Source organism: Pan troglodytes, chromosome 4 (genome assembly GCF_028858775.2).
Source record: "Pan troglodytes isolate AG18354 chromosome 4, NHGRI_mPanTro3-v2.0_pri, whole genome shotgun sequence".
NCBI lineage: Eukaryota > Metazoa > Chordata > Mammalia > Primates > Hominidae > Pan > Pan troglodytes.
Window position 1 is genome coordinate 16,258,159 of NC_072402.2, and position 22,140 is coordinate 16,280,298.

General features: G+C 39.8%; 1 protein-coding gene and 1 long non-coding RNA gene across 7 annotated transcripts in view; one reads left to right on the plus strand and one right to left on the minus strand.

Annotated features, from left to right (window-relative positions):
- Positions 1-22,140, plus strand: part of FBXL7 (F-box and leucine rich repeat protein 7) — a 432,789-nt gene that overhangs the window by 107,915 nt on the left and 302,734 nt on the right. For all 3 annotated transcript variants that reach the window (XM_009448811.5, XM_001148598.7, XM_016952973.4), the window contains one exon: positions 7,575-7,664. In XM_009448811.5, the coding sequence (XP_009447086.1) occupies positions 7,575-7,664 (90 nt within the window). Of the gene's footprint in view, positions 1-7,574; positions 7,665-22,140 lie in introns of those variants that run through there.
- Positions 6,202-10,708, minus strand: LOC107974638 (uncharacterized). Of its 4 annotated transcripts, none has more exons than XR_001717520.4 (4): positions 10,635-10,708; positions 8,776-8,937; positions 6,568-6,747; positions 6,202-6,420 (listed from the first exon to the last, which is right to left on the minus strand). It is a non-coding gene; the product is annotated as an uncharacterized LOC107974638 (long non-coding RNA). The 4 variants fall into 4 exon arrangements; XR_001717521.4 differs by having other exon boundaries at positions 6,202-6,423; XR_001717519.4 differs by having other exon boundaries at positions 6,202-6,463.

A 22,140-nucleotide genomic window follows, 5' to 3' on the forward strand; every position in this document is an offset into this window, starting at 1 on the left:
GTAGCTATGGAATTTAAATCCATATGGGTCTGTTGCTGTGGTGGTTACTTTTATGTGTCAACTTGGCCAGGCTATAGTACCAGGTATTTAATCAAACACGAGTCTAGATATTGCTGTGAAGGTATTTTGTTAGGTGGTGAACATCTACAATCAGTGGACTTTAAGTAAAGGAGATTATCTCTGAAAATAATAATATGGATGGGCCACATCCAATGACTTGAAGACCTTAGAAGCAAATCTGAGGTTTACTGAGAAAAAGAAATTCTGCCACAAGCCTGCAGCCTCAACTTCTGCCTGGGTTTCCAGCCTGCTAGTATAACCCACAGATTTGAGACTTGCCAGCCCCAACTATTGTGTGAACAATTCAAGTTTAAAAAATCATATATATTCACACATGCATACACATACACATATGTAACCTCCATTGGTTCTGTTTCTCTGGAGAACCTTGACTGATACAGACATCAAAGCACGGGCCGTATGATACCCATTTACAGAAGGTGAAAGGTTTTTATCCCCGTGTTACTGGCAATGAAACAAGACTTAGAGTTTGACAGACTTGCACATGAGCATATGTGTGGCGTGGAAATGGTTGAGGTGGGGTTTGAAGCCAACTCTGCCTCCGGAAACAATGCTGTTTAACACTGTAAACCACAGATCCCCCATCACTCCAATTGCACACGAAGCAGGCAGCCCTGATGGGTGATATAACAGTGGCTGATGTTTATTACACACTCCTTAGTGTGCTACTCACTGGGCTGCCCATTTCACCTGCATCATCCTGGGTTCTCAGTACAGCTAATGGAGAGGTCAAGCCGCTGCCTGCTTCTCACACTTGATGAATCAGAGCCACCTGAAGGGCAGGTTGAGGCACAGGTTCAACCCCCAGAGTTTTCTTCATTTAAGGGGAGGGAAATGAGGCTTCAGCCTTTGAAGTGGGAATGCCAAAGAATTTGTGGACATATTTTAAAACCAGCACAGCTTAGTTATTGCTGGTAGTAGAGTGTCTTTTGTGAGTGAATGTGCTGGTCCTTTATTCTAGTCAAGCATCCTTTCATTCAGTCTATCACTGTGCCAGTGTTTCTTATTGTTTCCTAATGCCAAGTTCTGACTGTGCCTCCCAGTTGCCCCTGACATGGCAATCTGCTCTCTTGTTGCGGCTAATAGAAGCATCTCACTCCACTGTGTTGACTCCCTAAGGCAAGCCCCCAACAGACTTTCCTTGACTTGTGGTCATGTCAGTGTCACCATGAAACCCAGGTGACTCCAGAAGCTGCAGCGAAGACTGCCCTGAGCTGGACTGTGCTACCCGGCAGCTTGATGTAGCCATGGTTCTAGCTGCTGGCTGAGCAGTCCTGAGGGCAGGTGCTATGCGGCATCCTTAGCATAGGGACTGAGGTGACAGCAATTCTACAGCCTCTAGAGTTGCTCTCTGTATTAGTCTGTTTTTGCGCTGCTGATAAAGACATACGTGAGACTGGGTAATTTACAAAGAAAAAGAGGTGTAATGTACTCACAGTTCCACATGGCTGGGTAGGCCTCACAACATGGTGGAAGAAGACAAAAAGCACGTCTTACATGGCAGCAGGCAAGAGAGAATAAAAGCCAAGTGAAAGGGGAAAACACTTATAAAACCATCAGATCTTGTGAGACTTCTTCACTACCACAAGAACAGTATGGGGGAAACCACCCCCATGATTTGGTTATCTCCCACCAGGGGTCCCTCCCAGAACACGCGGGAATTTTGGGAGCTACAATTCAAGATGAGATTTGGGTGGGGACCCAGCCAAACCATACCTTCTCCAACACACCCTCTTTTTTCTCAGAAGAATCCCAGAGAGGGAAACCAAAGTCCAATCTGGCTGCACCCCTCCTGTGCCTCTCTTACCCCTGGTCATTTCCAGTGTCACCATGGGGTGGCTTCCTGTGCTCTTCACACCACCTCCCTCTTATCTGGACTTTCCGTATGTACAACTCCAGGGGCTAATCTGACATTCTCACTCTTGATTTTCTAAAAGGGCTGAGAATGTAGGCAGTTCCTTCCTGAGACAATAGCTTGACTTGCAAGAATGTCGTCATGCTGCAGACTTTGGCTTTTGAATATTAGAAGCTGAATATTCCCCTTGTTTTTTCCCTCTGAATTCCTTCTGTAACATTTCTTCTCTGAGCACCAACCTCCCTGACTCCCTCTCCACTTGAACTCAACAAGGAGATGGTTATTGCTTCCAGAAGCAGGGCAGAAGAGCCTATCATGGTATCCAACACAGGAACCTCATTCTACAAAGATTTGTTGGTTATTTCCTAGGTGCTCACGATATCCTAAATACAGAAACTGAATTATTTTTCTACAAAGATTTGTTGGGTATTTCCTAGGTGCTCACACTACCCTAAGTACTCAAACTGAATTATTTTATTTAATTTTCACAATAACCCTATGAGGCAGGAATTGACCCTCCACCCAGCCCCATTTACAGCTGAAGAAACTAAAGAAACTACAATAGAGAGGGCCTATTAATTTGCCCAAAACTAATAATTGGCCAATCCAGATATAAACCCAGGCCTCTTCACTCCAGATCTTCCATGCTACCTATCCCCATCTACATGTAAGCGGGCTGCAAGCTGCAAAATCACATGTAATACAAGATGACGCAGTGTCAGTCCTCATTATTTGTGGATTTCATATTTGAGAATTTGCCTACTTGCTAAAATTTATGTAATCACCAAATTAATCCTTGAGGCACTTTTAGGGTCACTCACAAATACATGCAGAGTGGTGAAAAATTTGGGTTGCGCAACGCACACCTTCCCATATAAGGCTGAACAAGGTGACACTCTGCCTTCCTGTTTCAGCTCTCCTACTATGCACAGTGTTCTTTTTGGGGTCCATGTGTTGCCACTTTTTTTTTTTTTTTTTTTGCTTTTTGTACTTTTTGTTGCTGTTTTCATTAAGATGACCCCCAAGTGTAGTGTTGAAGAGCTGTATAGTGTTCCTAAGTGCAAGAGGGCTGTGATGTCGCCAATATGTGTCAGATAAGCTTTGCTCAGACATGAATTACAGTTCCATTGGCATTGAGTTCCATGACAATGCATCAATAATATGTATTAAATAAGATGTCTTTAAATAGAAACACACAAAAACCAAATTGATATTGATCAATTGATAAAATTGTGAGCAGAGGCTCTCAGGAACCTAACTCTGTTTCCCTTTGGGGCAGTGATTTGCTAATTTAGTGTTTATGGTTACTTTATAGAACCTAAATATCTCAAGTTATGAGAATCAACTGTATTGGCCAGGCATGATGGCTCTTGCCTGTAATCCCAGCACTTTGGGAGGCCAAGGTGGGAGGATTGCCTGAGGCCAGGAATTTGAGACCAGCCTGGGCAACATAATGAGACCTCATCTCTATTAAAAAAAAAAAAAAATGCTGGGTATGGTGGTGTGCCTGTAGTTCCAGCTACTTGGGAAGCTGAGGCAGGAGGATCACTTGAGCCCAGGAGGTTTAGTCTGCAGTGAGCTGTGATGGTGCCACTACACTCCAGCTTGGGTAACAGAGTGAGACACCATTTCAAAAAAAAAAGAAAACAAAAATAAAAACAAAATCTTTACTTCCTTAATTAATTAAATTCTCAGGCATTTAAAAATGTTTTACTTATCAAAGGACATAGATTTTCAATGGTGGTGATATTGCTCCTAAGGGGACACAATCCACCCCCTCAAGAAACAATGTATTAAGCAGAATCACATACATAGTACATAAGAGATATACAGTATATCTGTGGTGTTGCGATTTCATTGGGGGTGGGGTACTTAGGGAAAAAAAAGTCTAAAGTTTCCTTGGAGGGTAAAATAATGAGAAAATGATTGAGAAATACTGTCATAGGGCATAATGACTATTTAATAAGAGAAAGCATGTAAAGCATTTGTTAGAGTGCTCAATGAAACATATGCACTTAGTGTTAGCTATTATTATAAATAACATTATTATTTGTTTCCTCAACCTTATACTCTTTCTTCATAAACAAGCAATTTTTAAATTGGAGTTTGCAGCCCTTTGAGGGATCAGCACACATGTTCTCACGTGTGTCTGAGAAGTTTCTCTGAAATTTGTTGTTTTATTTTGTGCTTTCATTTTCATGATAATCTTAAAAATAATGAATAACTGTGTACTGGTTCCTCTTTATAAGAGAGTCCTGCCATGAGTTATATTGTCCAAGTTTCCCCATGTTTAAAGGAAGGCGCTCTACTCCAGTGTTTGTAGATGGATAAGCAATAAAAGAGCAGTCTTAAAAATGTGCCCGATACAGTCAGACTCAGTGAAGGCCACCTGATGCCATCTCTTTGTAGGAGGGAAGGGTTCCCTGAGTTTGAGTAGAGGAAAGTGATATGCAGGTTGAGTCCTCACGCAGCCGGGAGTGGGCACGTGCATGCCAAAACAAAGAGAACATTGGCTTTAGCAGCGAGTACCGTATTTAAATTTTGAAAGACAGTTTAATCTCAGCAAAATAACATCATCAATCATGTTAAACTAATGCTGTTAATTTGAATGTTATGGATCTTATTGTTTTTGCATTTAATTTGCTATTTTGTTTTAGTTTTATTATTGAATCAGAGCTAGAGCATATGGAGTTTATTTCTAGTTTTCCATTTGTGCATCTCTAAGCAACAATATAATAAAAATAATTTAAGTCTACATATTGGTGTTGCACAATAATGTTATTTGCCTTATTAAATGGAGTGGTTTGGATTACTGAGGTTTGAGGAATAAAGTAATGGACTCAAAGAATTATAGACTGAGCTGCTAGGAATCATTTTTCCAGAAATTTCCCCTACCAGATACGGACACTAGGCCTGCAGAGTGAGAAGTGAATGTCAAAGGTCAGAAAGCAAGGGAGTGGTAGACTGGGGTCAGAGGCCAGGTGGACATACTTCTAACCAGGTGCCCAGTCTGCCATGTCAACCCACTTCCAAAGATGAACCATGTCAGATAAATGGCCACAGCTGCCAGGCCACAAAGGCTGGTTAGGCAAAAACAAATGGAGAATTGCTGCATTGTTTTGGTTAACTCTGAGGGTAGAGGCCATGGAAGGGGTGGGGACAAAGGGAATAACAGATTTGTTCAGAGCCTAAGTCCCAATGAGCAATAGGTGATAGTGAGAGGAAATGATGGCCATTTTTCTGAGTTCCTTGGTATTCCCATGGGTAATATCACCTGAGCCATTCCCTCCTCAAGTGATATTAACCATCAGCCTATATTGTTCGGTGACTTTCAACATAAGGAAACAAAACTCCAAAGTCTAAGGAGTTCTACTCTGTATGAATTTAGACTGTAAGCTTATGCCACCTAACTAGAGTTCTGTACTGTCTTAGTCCATTCGGGCTGTTATAACCAAATACCATAGACTGGGGGGCTTATAAACAACAGAAATGTATTTCTCACAGTTCTGGAGACCGACAAGTCAAAGATCAAGGTGCCAGCGGATTTAGTGTCTGGTGAGGATGCACTTCCTGCTTTATAAACAGTCTTCTACTGTGTCCTCACGTGGCAGAAGGGGGAAAGGAAGCTCTGTGGGATGTCTCATAAGGGCACTAAGCAGAGTCCTCATGACCTAAGCACCTCCCAAAGGCCCCACTTCCTTATACCATCACCTTGGGGGTTAGGATTTCAACATGTGAATTCTGGAAGGACATAAACATTCAGTTCATTGCATTTACCACTGGGAAGAAAAGACTGTTGGAAAATGATGTTTCTCAGCTGCACATCAGAGTTTTGATCATCACTTGTGGAGCAAAAAGAATTCATCTGTGATATAACTAGTTGGTCATTAGCAATAGCTTGCTTTCTTTTCTTTTCTTTCTTTTCTTTTTTTTTTTTTTTTTTGAGACGGGCTCTCACTCTGTTGCCCAGGCTGGAGTGCAATGGCGCAATCTTGGCTCACTGCAACCTCCGCCTCCTGGGTTCAAGTGATTCTTCTGCCGCAGACTCCCGAGTAGCTAGGATTACAGGCATGTGCCACCATGCCTGTCTAATTTTTCTATTTTTAGTAGAGATGGGGTTTCACGATGTTGGCCAGGCTAGTTTTGAACTTTTGACCTCAAGTGATCCATGTGCCTCGGTCTCCCAAAGTGCTGGGATTACAGGCACAAGCCACCACGCCCATCCAGCAGTAGTTTTCTATTGCTGAATAAAAACATTACCACACACTTAGCAGCTTAACATAGGAGCATTTATTATTCCACAGTTTCCTGGAATCAGAATTCTGAACATGCATTAGCTGGATCTTTTGTTTGGGTCTCACAGTGCTGCAATGAAGGCATTGGCCAGGGCTGGGCTGTCCTCTGATGCTCAGGGTCCTCTTCAGTGCTCACTTGGTTGTTGGCAGAACTCATTTTCTTGTGGCTGCAGAACTGATGGGGGCTTGCTGCTTCAAAGACAGCAGGAAGGGTCTTTCTCCTCCAGGCTCTCTTTTAAAGTACTCACCTAATTAGGTCAGGCCCACCCAGAATAATCTGCCTTGTCATTAATTCAGTTAACTTCTTAGGGACTTTACATCTGCAAAATGCCTTACCTTCACCATAGCCTGTTGGTTAGAGGCCAGTCACAGGTTCAGCCCACTCTCAAGGGGGAGGAGATGATGCGGACATGGATACCATGAGGGCGTCTTAGGAATCTGCACACCACAGTCAGTAGGTTTCTCCATCACTGGGCAGTAGAGTGTGGTTCATATTTACAGACTTTCATGTGACATCTGAAGAATGTTTGGTAATATTAATGTATATGATTATATTAAAGGTTAGAAGAGTAGAAACTCAGCCTTGAGCTAAGATTATTTAGACCAGGGATTCTCACCCTTGGTACCATTGACATTTGGGCTGGATAATTCTTTCTTGTGGCGGCCGCCCTGTGCATTCTAAGACGTTTAGCAACATGCCTGTCCTCCACCCACTAGAGGCCAGTTGCACCTCCTGGCTCATTTGTGACAACCAAAAATGATACCAGATATTGCTAAATGTCCCCTTGAACAGAAAAATCATCTCCAGTTGAGAACTGCTGCATTCGAAAAATGAAATGTTTTTTGTTGTGTTTTGTTTTTGAAAGAGGACCTATTAAAGCAGGGAATTCATTTTTTGATGTGACGCAGCTATTTGGAGTTAGCGGCTCTTGCTCCTCTGATTATGCCTTATTCTTTGCTTATTTCCTTTACTGAGAAATGCATAATTTATAGTTGCAAATAAAAAATTAATGCAGGAGATGTGTTCCCCACATGTACTTTCTTATTCACATTTATGCCAAAAAGAGATTATGTTATCATATTTGACTACGTTTTATAATCTTGTCTGAGTTTATAGTCAAGCTATATTATAAGAAGACTTTAGTTCTACTATAACATGGATCAGATATTTCCCAAAAGATATTTAATGCATAAGGCAAAAAAAAACTTAATAAACTCCATTCTTTGTATTATAGCTGCTTTCTTGGAAACTGGTGATATGGCTTGCTGTGGGACCGAGTGGAAGGCATGGTCCAGGTCTGAAATTACAAATCTCAAAAGCTGCTCATTCCTGTTTCTTCCAGGCAAAGGCAGCTCGAGCATCTCATCTGACGTGAGTTCAAGTACAGATCACACGCCCACTAAAGCCCAGAAGAATGTGGCTACCAGCGAAGGTAGGCAGCTGGTCTTCATTATCTCTCTTTTTTCTTCACAGGGCTGGCTATTTTTGGAACAGAAATAAAGTGTGGGAGCGTTAGTTCTATTCTCCTGAGTGGGAGCATATGAGATCCTTAAAAATGAGGATGTTCAGGGTCTCCTAAGTTTTGTTGTTGTTGTTGTTGTTGCACTGCAGTTACAGTTCATGAAAATTGATTTGACGGGATTCAGGTGGCTCAATTATAAGGCAAATGTTGTTTTGTGAAAATGGAATAGGCTGAATTAAGGGAAGGCTTTACAATATCATATACCTTGTCTTTCCGTATAAAAAATGATATTATTTTAAAATCCTTGTGCTGTAGTTGAATGTTCCTGGAGGAACTTTCAAAATAGGCACACCTGGAATTCAAGATTTTGACAGTGGCAATATCATAGTCATGTTATTTGTAGAACTTGAGTTAATCTCCAAAATTTGGGAGTAGGAAAAAAGGGGGTTTCTTTATTCTTATTAAAGAATATGTAAGAGGTCCTCCCTGTCAGGACAAAGATTGGTCGCAGTGATATTCTTGATGAAGAATTTGCATGTGGTAATACATGTTAGAATTCCACTGCTTTTCAATATGGAAGCTTTTGAGTTACTACTTACTTGTTTGAGTGTGGAATTAATTGTTTCTATTGTAATTATTTAGTGGAAAGTTGACCCAATTATAGAATCAGCTCTTTTTATTTTAATGTTAAACATGATTAAATGACTTTCTGTCTGAAAATGAGTTGTTGCTAAACTAATTGTTGGATTAAAGTCCAGTTTAAACATCGACGCCATTGATAATGAAAGACCTTGAGCTGTCAGCTAATTTTCATGACATTGTGTAGCGCCTGCTTTCCTAAAGTCTGTGGGATGTTGCGGAAGCACACTTCCAGTTTTTTGCTTCAGATATTTAATTTCTGTTGGTCATAATATTGGGCATGTACCCATGGGCTGACATTGGCCATCTGAGATCCATGATTTCTCTCTATCTGCATTATAATTTATGTATTGTAATTGTATGTGGTTTACATCTGCTGGTATGTATATGTCTTCTCTTTGATATGTTTTGTCTTAGTGTGCTTCAAGTAGCAAAGAATTACCTTCTCTGGGTTAATAGCTTTACAACTGGATTATATTCTCCGTGCTTAAAACCTTAGCACTGTTTGATGCGTTTTCCCAACATCGTAAGGCTGGCAGATTGGAGTGTTCTTTCTCTTCAGTGTATGGAAGCACCAGGTAGCAATCCAGTTTTAATTTTCTGCCTGTTAATTCAGGTATGGGCATTAGATCATTAATGAAATTCAGTTAAGGTAATGTACAAATCTCATTAACTGATTCTAGACATTTATTTATTTATTTATTTATTTATTTATTTATTTATTTATTTGAGATGGAGTCTCACTCTTTTGCCCAGACTAGGGTGGAGTGCCGTGGCACGATCTTTGCTCACTGCAACCTCTGCCTCCCGGATTCAAGTGATTCTCCTGCCTACAGGCACCTGCCACTATGCCCAGCTAATTTTTGTACTTTTAGTAGAAATGGGGTTTTACCATGTTGGCCAGGCTGGTCTCAAACTCCTGACCTCAGGTGATCCACCTGCCTCAGCCTCCCAAAGTGCTGGGATTACAGGCATGAGCCACCATTCCCGACCTGACATTTACTTTTGAAGCTTTCATTCTTAGGAGCCATAGTGGAAATCATTGCAGTTTCATATAGTGCAATCCTCTCTAGTCAGAAATCTGTTTTGCCAGATTATCTATGTTTTCTACCATTGTTTTACAGTCACTCTTGTCCCCATAACTTGTCTAATTTGAATGGCTATCCAAATAGAAAGTTAAAAGCAGGTTAAATAATCTGTTTTTTTAAGCTTTCTTATTTTTTCTCCTTTTCAAAAATAGAAAATACACAACTATATCAGCTGTGTTGCAGGGGTTGGGGGAGGGTAGTGTGGGACCTCATGCATTTAACAGTGTCTGCTTTTTATGCTTCCAAAGGGGGGAAAAATCTCTGTAGGGGCTTTAAATTTTCATTTTCTTGTGCCTTTCCCTTATGAGGAGGTACAGGCCCAGCCAATGTTTTATACATTTTGTCACAATGTATTTTCTGTTATTCTGAGGGTAGAATCAGGCGAGAAAAATAGGAAAATGTTATGTTCATATGGAACAGAGTTTTGAGCAACTGGGCTAAATTAGTGAGGAATTTCCTTCTAGCTTTTAAGTAGAAGAGGCTTGTCCCTATGAAAGATGCTGCCCATACCCTTGCATAACTGAAAAAATTAAAAAAGAAAGTATTAAGTTCTGCTATTTGTGTGTCTGAATCCTTTTTGCTGTAGTTTTTTAAATCAATTAAAACAAAATATTAAAAAACATAGAATAGGTGTGGGCACATGTTACATTAAAATGTATTTCAGGGATGTTTGCAGGGATGATTAGTTTCCTCTTATCAGGCTGCTTTTTCAATATGGATCCAGAGTAGCCAGTGCTAATTTCCTCCACGCACAGGAGACATAGTCTCAGGAAGAGACCATTCAGGATAAGTGATTAGGGAAGTATTCTCTGACCTCTAGAGGGTGGATCTCAACTATGGTGCGTAACTTTCTTCTCACTGGGAAACACCTAGGAAACCACTGAGGAAGAAGCAGAAGGCAGACACTGACTTCTCACTCAGACTGTTAGCACTGGAAGAGATCTGAGTTACCCCAGATTACCAGCGGCCTATCCCGACGGCTCTATAGCAACTTCAGTCCTTGCCTCCTCAGAAGAAATAATTCGACTGAGGGACATAAAACAGAAAAAGAAACCGAGGCAAGTTTCAGAGCAGGAATGGAAGTTTACTCATATAGGCCTTAGAAAAGGAAAGAAGGTGCGCTTGGAAGGAACTCAAGCAGGCACCTGAAAATTAAAAAGAGAAGTTCATGTGCCCCCATTTAACGGCGATCCTAGGACTTTTATAAGCTCACCTCTTTCCCATGATTCTTCCCTTAGGGTGGTCTTCCTGCATGCGCGGAGCCCTCTTTACCCTTAGGAACTGAGCATGCGCAGTGTGTTTAGGGAGTTGTACGCATGCCCATCTGAGGATTTCTTCCTTTTTCCCCGGTGGCATGGAACCGGAAGATCATACTTAGCCATTTTTTGTGTTTTAATGTGCGTTCCCGGAAAGCTGTTTCTCCCTGGAGTCTGTATTCAATCAACAACTTTTAATGTTAACAGGTGTGGACCATCAGGAGATTGTCTCTCCCTGGTTGCGGAATTACACTTTTTAGAGAGACAATGCCAAACCGTCACCGACATTTCTAGTTGGGGTGGGATGGGAAGCCGTCTCCTGCCCTGCTCACGCCTACCTAACTACCTGTAACAAGACTGCAGAGGAGCCAAGCTAAAACTGCTTCTCGGATTCTCTTCCCACTGTTTTCTAGAACTATGTTTAACCTTTGATGTTAAGAAAATATTGGATGTAATTGGCTTTCCAGTAGCCAGTTGATTATGGTTATTTTCTTCAATTCCTTGAGCTTCTCATGATTTTTTCACCTCTGAATTCGCCAATATCACCTTCAGGGAGCACAGGCAAGATTCTTAGTTTAAAGGTCTGAATGGTATTGATTTTTTAAAATGACATATATTGTAAAGGATAATATTCAGTTTTCCGGCAGTCTTTGAAAACCATGGCTATACCTTTAATAGCCAGGTTGGAAGCATTTTGCAGAAGTGTTGGCCTTTTCCCTGATGGGATGGATAGGGAGGGTTCACATTGCTTCCCTGGTTGGAGGTGTATGTATGTGTGCATTTGTGTCTGACATCTACATGGTAGCTAACCACACAGGTGTTGTCACTTCATAGAAAACTCATGCAATTGTGCTGGTAAATAAAGTGAGGACATGGGGATAGAGAAAACAGAGGGCCCTCACATAACCTGGACTTAACCTCAGCTGCAGGTGGGAATGGGAATTAACTGTAAATGGACAGGAAGAATGTTACTGGGGAGATGACAATGTTCTGAAATTGGATAGTGATGATAGCAGCACAGCTCAGTAAATTTAGTAAAAAGCATTGAATTGTATGCTTAAAAAAGAGTGTTGGGGCAGCTACCACTTCTGCATGATCTTCAGACTTATATCTGAGTCATCACAAACTATTCTTTTTTTTCTTTTTTTTTTTTTTTTGAGACAGAGTGTCACTCTTGTTGCCCAATCTGGAGTGCAGTGGCGCAGTCTTGGCTCACTGCAACCTCCTCCTCCCAGGTTCAAGCGATTCTCCTGCCTCAGCCTCCCGAGTAGCTGGGATTACAGACACATGCCACCACGCCCAGCTAATTTTTTGTTTTTTTTTTTTTTAGTAGAAACGGGGTTTCACCATGTTAGCCAGGCTGCTCTCGAACCCCTGACCTTAGGTGATTCACCCGCCTCGGCCTCCTAAAGTGCTGTTATTACAGGCGTGAGCCACCGCACCTGGCCCACAAACTATTCTTTGAAAATGCTTCTTGCAACTGTGGGGAGAGATCGGGCCAGCAGACCCGTTCCGAGGGGAGGATTGGCTGGTATATAGAGCAGGGTTGCACGCTGGCCCCAAAACTCTCCTCAGATGCTCCAGCTCTGGGGCGGAACTGGCCTGAAACTGATAGTGAGTTCTTGGACTAGTGTTCCCAGCCTGGCACGTGGTGCCTGGTTAGAACTGACTCATCATGGTAATATTTCCTGGAAAGTTCTGGAAGAATTGTGAGATTGTAGAGTCATGGGTTTCCCAAACATTGGTTTTGGTTTCTTTTCTTGGCTTTCCCTGCATAGTCTCTCACCTCAGCTCTGATTTTGTGTTCTAGCACCCAACCCTAATGGTAAAGACATCGAATTTATCCACTCCAGTAAGTCTGTTTCTTTGCTAATGACTTTATGATCTTCCTGTCTATCCAGTGTTCCAGCTAATCCACTCTGGGTCGTAAGGCTGTTCCCCTAGGCACAGTGGGCACATTTTGGTTTTAATTCATGAGAGAATGGCATTTTTGACCCACTTGGAGTGTTCCATTCCAAAGTCTCATGCCAAAGTTCTGGGCATCTTAATTTTGAGACTAAAGCCACAGCCCTTGTAAAGAATTGGCAGTCAGCAGGGCTTTCTCCCTGATAAGTGGTGTAGACGTTCTTTACAGCCCATTGTATTTCTTGTGACAGTTTAAGTTTCTAATTTCCTGACACTGTAGGGGGGGTTGGGTTCCAGTGTAGAAGGCTGGAAATTTTCCATTTTTCCCAACATAATCTACATTCCAACATTGTAAGACACAGCTTAATTCTTTCCAGTTGTGTTACTATTCTTTCTCTTTCATATTCTTGAGTCTTTCTCATTCATGGGGTATTCTCTCCTATACTGGAAAGAGGGGCCTTTGACCTTCAGTTATGAAAGTCACATCCAGCCCATGGTTGGAATAGAGCACACAGCAGAGCACGTTGAGTAGAATCAGTTGGATTAGGTTAATTAGGAAGAAGCTTCCTGAAAATAGCAAGCTGAGCCTCAGCTTCTTTCATAGAACTGAAAGGTATGAGGCTGTGGCTCTATGGGCGGGTGGCTCAGTCTTTTCTGGAGCTGGGGGAAGGCAAAACTGTCAGTTTAAAGGTCAAATTTGATTGGCTGATAAAGAGTCAGCTTCAGCCAGCTGTTCTTTAAGTAGGACGCATATTCAAATATTGAACCCATCTACAGCATGGGCTATTAATATGATATCTTGGTTCTACACATTGGTTATCAAACCAGACAACAATGCAGCCACGGGATTTTCAGAGTTACAAAGGGTCTTGTCAATTTTTGGATCCAATACACTCATTTTTTTTTACATTAATTAATGAAATCACCATCTGTTTATTGAATATGGGTCATTGTGTTAGGTGCTAAAAGATGCAAAGATAAATGAGAAACAGTTATTGTCAAGGAACAGCAGTAGAAAGACGTGCACAAATAGCTAGAATATGAGGTATCATTTTGTTATAAAATATGATAAAATGTATAATATATATTGCATGTTATTATTACTTTTTATATTGGGCCTGATTCATTTCAGTATCCCCACATATAGCACAATTGTTTCACATGGTGTATTTGCTCAATAAATACTGATTAAATGTGAAAAATAGAAAGGATATAAACCAAATGCTTGGGCAGGACTTTTCTTTTTTATTTTATTTTATTTTTTATTTTTATTTATTTGTTTATTTATATATTTTTATTATACTTTAAGTTGTAGGGTACGTGTGCACAATGTGCAGGTTTGTTACATATGTATACATGTGCCATGTTGGTGTGCTGCACCCATTAACTCGTCATTTATATTAGGTATATCTCCCAATGCTATCCCTCCCCACTCTCCCCACCCGACACAGGCCCCGGTGTGTGATGTTCCCCTTCCTGTGTCCAGGTGTTCTCATTGTTCAATTCCCACCTATGAGTGAGAACATGCGGTGTTTGGGTTTTTGTCCTTGCGATAGTTTGCTGATAATGATGGTTTCCAGCTTCATCCATGTCCCTACAAAGGACATGAACTCATCATTTTTTATGGCTGCATAGTCTTCCATGGCCAATACACTTATTTTTATAAATACCTGTAGCACAGAGAAATGAAGGGATTTGCTTATTTTATTTTTATTTTTTGAGATGGAGTCTTACTCTGTCATCCAGGCTGAGGTGCAGTGGCACGATCTCGGCTCACTGCAACCTCTGCTTCTTGGGTTCAAGTGATTCTGCTGCTTCAGCCTCCCAAGTAGTTGGGATTACAGGCATGAGCCACCATGCCCGGCTAATTTTTGTATTTTTAGTAGAGATGGGGTTTGGCCATGTTGGCCAGGCTGGTCTCGAACTCATGACCTCAAGTGATCCCCCAACTTTGGCTTCCCAAAGTGCTGGGATTACAGGCGTGAGCCACCGTGCCCAGCAAGGGTTTGCTTATGATTACACACCTAATAAATTTTCAAGCAGGAGGTTGGTGCAGTATTGTTTCGATCAAATTAGAAAAAACCATAACTTTCGCTATTTAATTCTCTTTTGCTGCCTGATTTCTAGCAGTCTGTTTTGAGCTGGTTGCAGAGCTGAAGCAGCCTGTTCAAAATAGTTTGAGAGAGGTTGTTAAGCCCAAATCCTTTGGCCCAAGACCATTGTTCCCAGTAGGAGGAAAGGATCTGCCCCATAGGTAAAAGATTCTTAACTTTCTTCAGTAGATTAGCTGGTTACCTAGGGTTGGAAACACATTTCAGTCAACTCATGATTTTATAATAGCCTTTCAATATTCAGTTAATACCGCTTTGCGATATTGTGTAAGTCCTTGCGAGGAAGTCATTTTAAATATGTCATTGGAGGCTTGTGAAATTATTTGATTTCTAAAGAATTTGTGGTGATATTTGTTCCATGGAATCTAGAATCACCAATTTGAAGTCATGAGTTCTCATGTTTTCAGTGCCCAAATTAGATCAGTTCTAAATAGGATTATTTTGAAAGTGCCCAGACATCTGGCTTTGCTTTCGTTCTGTTGTCCTTATATCTTTATATTGTCTTCTTTCTACTTCTTCTTGAATATACTTTTCAAACAAAATGTACATGAATCATCTAGGGAAGGAAAAATGATGCTTTTAACTCTAGGTGAATTCTGTTTCCCAAAAAGCTTTTTAAAACTCTACAACAATTCAACAAACATTTTTGAGACAATTATTATTTCAGGCTTTCGTGAGCATTATTGCATTGAGCATTGTTTCCATTGTTTCACCATTACACTTCTCTTGAGAAGGCATAAATGTTTTCATTTTGCAGATGAAACAGGGAAACTCAGAAAGGATCAGTTGGGCTGTATTTCATGTAAAATTAGTAGGTGGCAAAGATTATATCAGGGCTCAAGACTATGAGCCTTGACATAAGATGTGTACTTAATGCTTATTTTGTCATTGTTGGCGAAACTGAATTTCATGCTAATCATTTTTCTAAGTTCCTATCAAAGTATATTTTTACTGTACTTAGGAGAAGTGTGTTTTCCAATTTCAACTCATAATTGTGTTATCTTGTCAGTATTATATATGCAGATACTTTTGTGATCCATATAGGGTCTAGAAATTGACTTTAAATCCTTAGTTATTGCTATGGTTTGGATGTGGTTTGTCCCCACCAAAACTCATGTTGAAATTTGGCCCCCAGTATGGCAATGTTGAGTGGTGGGGCCTAATGGGCCGTGTTTGGGTCCTGGGGCAGATCCCTCATGATTACCTTTATGCCCTCTCTCAGGGGTGAGTTCTCTTGAAAATGGGTTAATTCCCATCAGAACAGATATTTTAACTGTTTTCCCATTTGTCCTGAGAATCCTCGCCTGCACTTGTTGCTGCAGCATTTACCCGAAGATAACTTTGCCATGAAATAGCTTTTGCTTTTATTATTATTTTCACATCACTCTAGTGTATTGACTTTGGAAACAAAAGATAATGTTTTACTTACAGAATTGTGTTTTTAGTAGTGGCATTTACATTTACAAAATACAGTAATTCTTGATTGCTGAAAGTGTCAAATCCTAGAAAACGTAGCATTCCTACACGTAAAGTTAACATCATTTTCGAGCAGTTGTTGGCCAAAGATTCATCTGATGAATTCAGTTTTTCTGAAGTAGATAATTCTGATGATTCAGATGTTTCTGATGTTAGTTTTGTTTAGAAATAACTCCAAGAACAGTTTTTATATTTTATTTTCACATTGAAAATCAGTCAGATTCGCTTCAGCCTCAAATAACTGTTTATGTAAAATTAAATGAGTGTTGGCTACGAGGTACATGTTTTTTTTTTTTTTCTTTTTTCCTAGATGAGAAAAGCGTTAAAAAGAGTCTGGCTTCTTGATCTCTCTCTCTCTCACTTCCTTTCTTGCCACGTGATCTCTTTGCACATGCCTCCTCCCCTCCTGCTTTTTCCCATGAGTTGGAGTATCCAGAGGTCCTCACAGGATGCAGCTGTCATTCAATTTTGGACTTTTCGGTGACCAGAATTATAAGCCCAATAAGTGTCTTTTCTTTATAAATTACCTGGCCTCAGACATTCTGTTATAGCAACAGAAAATGGACTAAGACAGTTATGGAAGGCAAATATTAGTATTCTAAGCTGCCTTTATACTTGAATTGTTGAAGATTTAGTCTGCAAGTTACCACAACTGTATTCTTAACACATGGCAGTCAGACTTAGTAAAATTAATATTTAAGTTAGTCATTATATAGGATCTAAAGTATATGTAATAAAAAGTTACTGAATAGTTATTTTACTGATTTTCCCTTTAAAAAAACTGAGCCACAGGCTGGGCACGGTGGGTCACACCTGTAATCCCAGCAATTTGGGAAGCCGAGGTGGCCGATCACATGAGGTCAGGAGTTTGAGACCAGTTTGGCCAATATGGTGAAACCCCGTCTCTACTAAAAATACAAAAAATTAGCTGAGTGTAGTGGCATGCATCTGTAATTTCAGCTATTCAGATGGCTGAGGCCCAATAATCCCTTGAACCTAGGAGGCAGAGGTTGCAGTGAGCCAACATTACACCACTGCACACCAGCCTGGGTGATGGAGTGAGACTCTGTCTCTAAAAAACCAACCAGCCAACCAGACAAACAAACAAAAACCAAATCAAAACAAAAACCCAACTGAGCCATGGAATTTTTCTTTAATTGGAAATATATGAAAGTGGAAGATAATAATTTCAGCATGTACCTTAGGAGACTGGAAATATACCTTGAAGCTGTCTATTACAATAGAAGGAAACTCAATCTATGACACCAAAAAAGTAGAGTAAAAACATGTAACATAGGAATAGGAATAAAAAGCAAAGAATGAGAGAAAGAAAATGATGCTGAAGAAATCTCTTAAAAAATAGTTCTAAAATGACAACTATTGCGTGGGGGGCCTTAAGAGGAAGAGATTCTGAAGTCAGAAATGTGGTATTACGAGCTTTTAGTCTGTGTATGAGGAAGGTGATGACTGATTATTATAAAGGTTAGTTTTCGTCTTTAAAAATTAAATTTTAAACTTAACTATCTTTGAAATTCTCAGGATCATTTAGGAAAGCTTTGCAAGACTTTAGCCTTTGAAGCTTAATGTGTTTTGGTGATTCAATGAGCAATTCACTGCTTCATGACCAAGTTTATTTTATTGTTTAAGCTACTGCCCAAGTATAATTTAGGTAACTTTAGAAAAACTGCACCACTTACATCTGGTGATTTGAGCATGTTAATGTTCAGTGTGCCCAATTTAATAAAGAAGTCAAATTTGCATCCAAGAATCTTTTAAGCAGTGGAAAGCTCATCATCTCAGTGTCCAGAAAATTGGTTTGTAAGCCTACAAATGTACAATAAAATGCTAAATACCATTTCAGACGCAAGTAATAAGTTTAATTTCTTGAGGGAATTATCTTCCAAAATGCATCATCCAGAATGACCAGAATATCATATGATAGTCTTAGAAGAAAATCCATTTCCTGTGTGTGTGTGTGTGTATGTGTACACCATGCACTTAAGGGAATTGTAAAGTAATATTTAATCGAGATGTCCAGAGCTCTCAGTGCCTTTATGCAGATGTTGGAGAGAGACAGGTTTAGGTATTTAATATTCTAATTCCATGTCCAAAATAATTCTATGTTTATTTCTTTCACCTAGTTTGCCATTTCCAAAAAAAGCACCAAAAAACTAATCAGTGTATTTCAGCCATAGACATTATGGTTTATCTAAGTACATCTAAGTGTATTTGTAATGAAAGCCTGCATCATTCCTAATTTTTTTTATCAGTAATTTCAGTATCTTAATTCAGTGGGAACTTATTAAAGAATATAGTCCAAATACATGTATTTAGTCTCTTATGGAGAGTTCACAATATGTCAGTCAGGGGTCACCAACTGGTAGCACAGAGGATGATTCCTCCCCTTAGATGTGTTTTCTTCTCTTTAAAGAATTTTCAAAAATAATTCTGGGTTTAATAATGATTTCGGTGGAGCATGCACCCTGCTATGACTGAATCCCCACCATTCCCAACTGTCTTAAACAAACTGTCATCTAAATATTTCTGTTAGCTCTTTGGCTCCTGAAGGAATTTGATTTTATGACAAGTTCCACTACTTCCAGAACTGTAGCAATTACTGGGGCAAGTAAACACTTGTGTAGCAGTTAAATAGCCATTCAGGGCGGGATAAAATTATGTCTCAACAGGTGGTCTAAAGCAGAAGGGAGTGGGTGTGGGTTGGAGGAATCAGGACACCCTCATGGAAGCCTGGGACTGTTGGCTTTTTGCTGTGTGAGTAGTCAGTGGAAGCATGGAAAGGAAGATAGCATGATGTGTTAGGGTGTGAAGAGCTGGGAGAAATCTCACTGGGTCCATGTAGGGAAAATGGAAGCTTCAAAACAATCACCTCCCTGGCAACACTGAATAGGCTCACAAAGTGTGTTAAAGGACAGTCTTTAACTAAAACATGGGGTTACAGATTGCGTGGCCACAGTGTTCTTTGTACTAGGGTTTCAATGGAGCCCATATTTTTGGTGATGTCAGTGACAAATAGGCCATTCTGCATCCACGACCTTTCTTTAGTGTATTGTGGAGGTTTTACACTAAAGCACCATCTTCTCAACTCTTCTATAGTGAAGAGAGACTATAGAGGAACTTGGGGACCAACATTTTAGGACGAATAATCTGATATTGGAAATATTTGCCCTTTACAGTCATGGACACAGTTTGACCTTAACAATCTAGTTAACATGTCTGTTTACTTCCTCTTTGACTAGGAAATAACTTCTCATGGATAAACTAACTTCCTGGGGAAGTCCCCAACTTCCCTAGGTTGTTAGACTAATTAACAAATCAGCAGAGAGAAGCACTTTAGTTGTAAACGGTGTCTTTGCATTCTGTATATGTAAAAAAGAAAAATGTAGAAAGTCCACACTGTGGAGGGAATAATATACAAGTAGTTTAAAAATTGCTTGTAAATCATTTAGAGATGGTTGAAGAATTGTAAGGGGTGAAGTCTATGGGAATTAGGTGGCAACAGAGTTAATTATTTTATATATATAACAAAGAAACTTTCTGTTGTTTATAGTGGCTAGTGTTTTTCAAGATGGAGTGGGGCATCTGGTACACTGAGGGACATTTATTCTTCTAAATAGTGAGACATGTTTGGTTATGTGAATATTCAGATGTTGGCTATAGAAAACCAGATTTCTCTGCCCAGAAGAGAGATTCTGAGCTGCAAAAGAAGAAGGTGTAGGAGGTATCCAGGAGGGTGAAGAAGGAGATGGACCCAAAGAAGATGGATGGTGGAGCGAAGATGTTTCCAGTATCTTGAGGGTAGTGGCCCATAAGGTGACATGTTCCTGTGTCCCTGAAATCTTTAGTCAAGTCTATGAAACTCACAACATGCTTGGTGGGGATAGATTTACTGTGGAAATCAGTTTAGGGCTGAATTTTGAGATTGTTCATTTGCCTTTTGTGTTGTCACCTGACTTTCACAGACACAACTAAAGCCAACTTCTGAATAATCCATCCATTAACACGTCCATAATATTCAATGTGAATACATTTAAGCATGCTGTTGTTACATGCTTTTTCTTCCATCATATATAGCAGTATTTTCTATAACATTAATTTATGCACTGTATATTAACTGCTCTCTTTTGAGTATAATTTTGAACTTAACATTATTCCCATTATTAAAAATTACTATTCTTTTTATGCTTGGCTTTTTACAACTTCTTCTGTGGGTAACTTTTAAGCTTCTCCCCTGTACCTCCAACATTATATTTCCTGCTATAAAACCACCCTTCCTTTTGGCCACAAAAGAATGCTCTAGACCCACCTTAGATATGTTTTTTCTGCTGAAGACAGAATCAGTCATGTCCTCAGAGCATCTGGGTTCTTTTAGTAGAGAAATATGGACCAAGCATGGTGGCTCATGCATGTAATCTGTGCACTTTGGGAGGCTGAGGTGGGAGGGTTGCTTGAGGCTAGGAGTTCAAGACCAGCCTGGGCAACAGGGTGAGACCTCGTTTCTACAAAAAAAAAAAAAAAATTGAGAAAATTACTTGGGTGTGGTGGCACACACCTGTTGTCCCAGCTGCTCAGGAGACTGAGACATGAGCTCAGGAGTTTGAGGCTTTAGTGAGCTATGATTGCACCACCGCACTTCAGCCTGGGAAACAGACTCAGATCCATACTCAGAAGAAACAGAAATATACTTGAGACACAAGTATGGGAGTCAAGCAAAGGGTTCCTGCTGCCGTGGGCTCACTTTTATCAAAGTTAGAGCTAGAGACTATGTGCTGATTTAAGGAAGCAGTACACATTGATTTTATCAATTTCTAGTATTGGGTACCATAAATTATTATATGACATGTTTTATTATTTTATTATGAAGCTTCATTGGCTGCAAGGCTTTCTACTACTCAGAAACCAAACATATAACTTATATGGGGTCTTCCTCACCAGACCTGCAAATATGCCCAGACATGCACAATCCACAGCAATGCCAGTAATAGGCCACAGCCGAATCAACATATCCCTGCATGAGAGTTTTGTGTATGCTTCCTGCGATGCCTCAATGGTATCATTTCTCCACTTGGTTGAAGTCTTTTGAGGTAGGAATTGTGTTTTTTTCAGCTCCGTATGCCTGGTGGCTACTGGAGTATTTGTCATTTAATACACATTTGATAAACGTTTATTGAATGGATGAATGTATTTTTATTCAAGATTTTAAGATGGAATAACCCTCTTGATTAACTTTTCCAACTATAATCATAAAGATTATGACTTCAAAAGCTATGGAATATCAAGATAATAAATGAGAGATGTTACTTTTTTTAAAAAAAAGCTTAATGTTACTGCTTATGGAAACTTGAGGTACATCATGGGAATATTTGGCAGTTATTTACTCTTAGTTGTCTCTTGTGTTAAGGGGACAAACAACTTTAAGCAGAATAGATACTTTGAAAGGAAGGTGGAACAGAAGATACCGTTTCTATTTTACATTTTCAACATTTTAAAACCAAAAGACAGTTTATTGTCTATGAACTGTATCTAGCTCTATAAATAACCAGTTCCTCTCAGAAAGTTTTTAACATTCTGAGTCACTAAATGAGACATACTTAGAAGTCTAAAAATTCTAAGGCTATTCAGCCCTCCCACATCAATTTCAAGGACAGAAGAAAAATGTTATTCCTTCCTCAGCAATTTAATTTTACTAAATCCTTTCTCAGTATCTTTTAACTTCAATACATTTAATTGTTTTAATTCTTCATCTGCTGATATCTCAAAGTACCAAATTAGAGCTTGTGATTTTTTAACTGATGAAATTGGAGAAGTAACTTTCATTTTTTTGGCACAAAATATGGCTGAATTGGTTTGTTTAATATGTGTGCTCAGATTTTTTTTTTTTTTTGGTTCACATTTGTTATGGAGAAAAAGTTAAGAGAAACATTCTTAGAGAAGAAAATAATACTATTCTTTC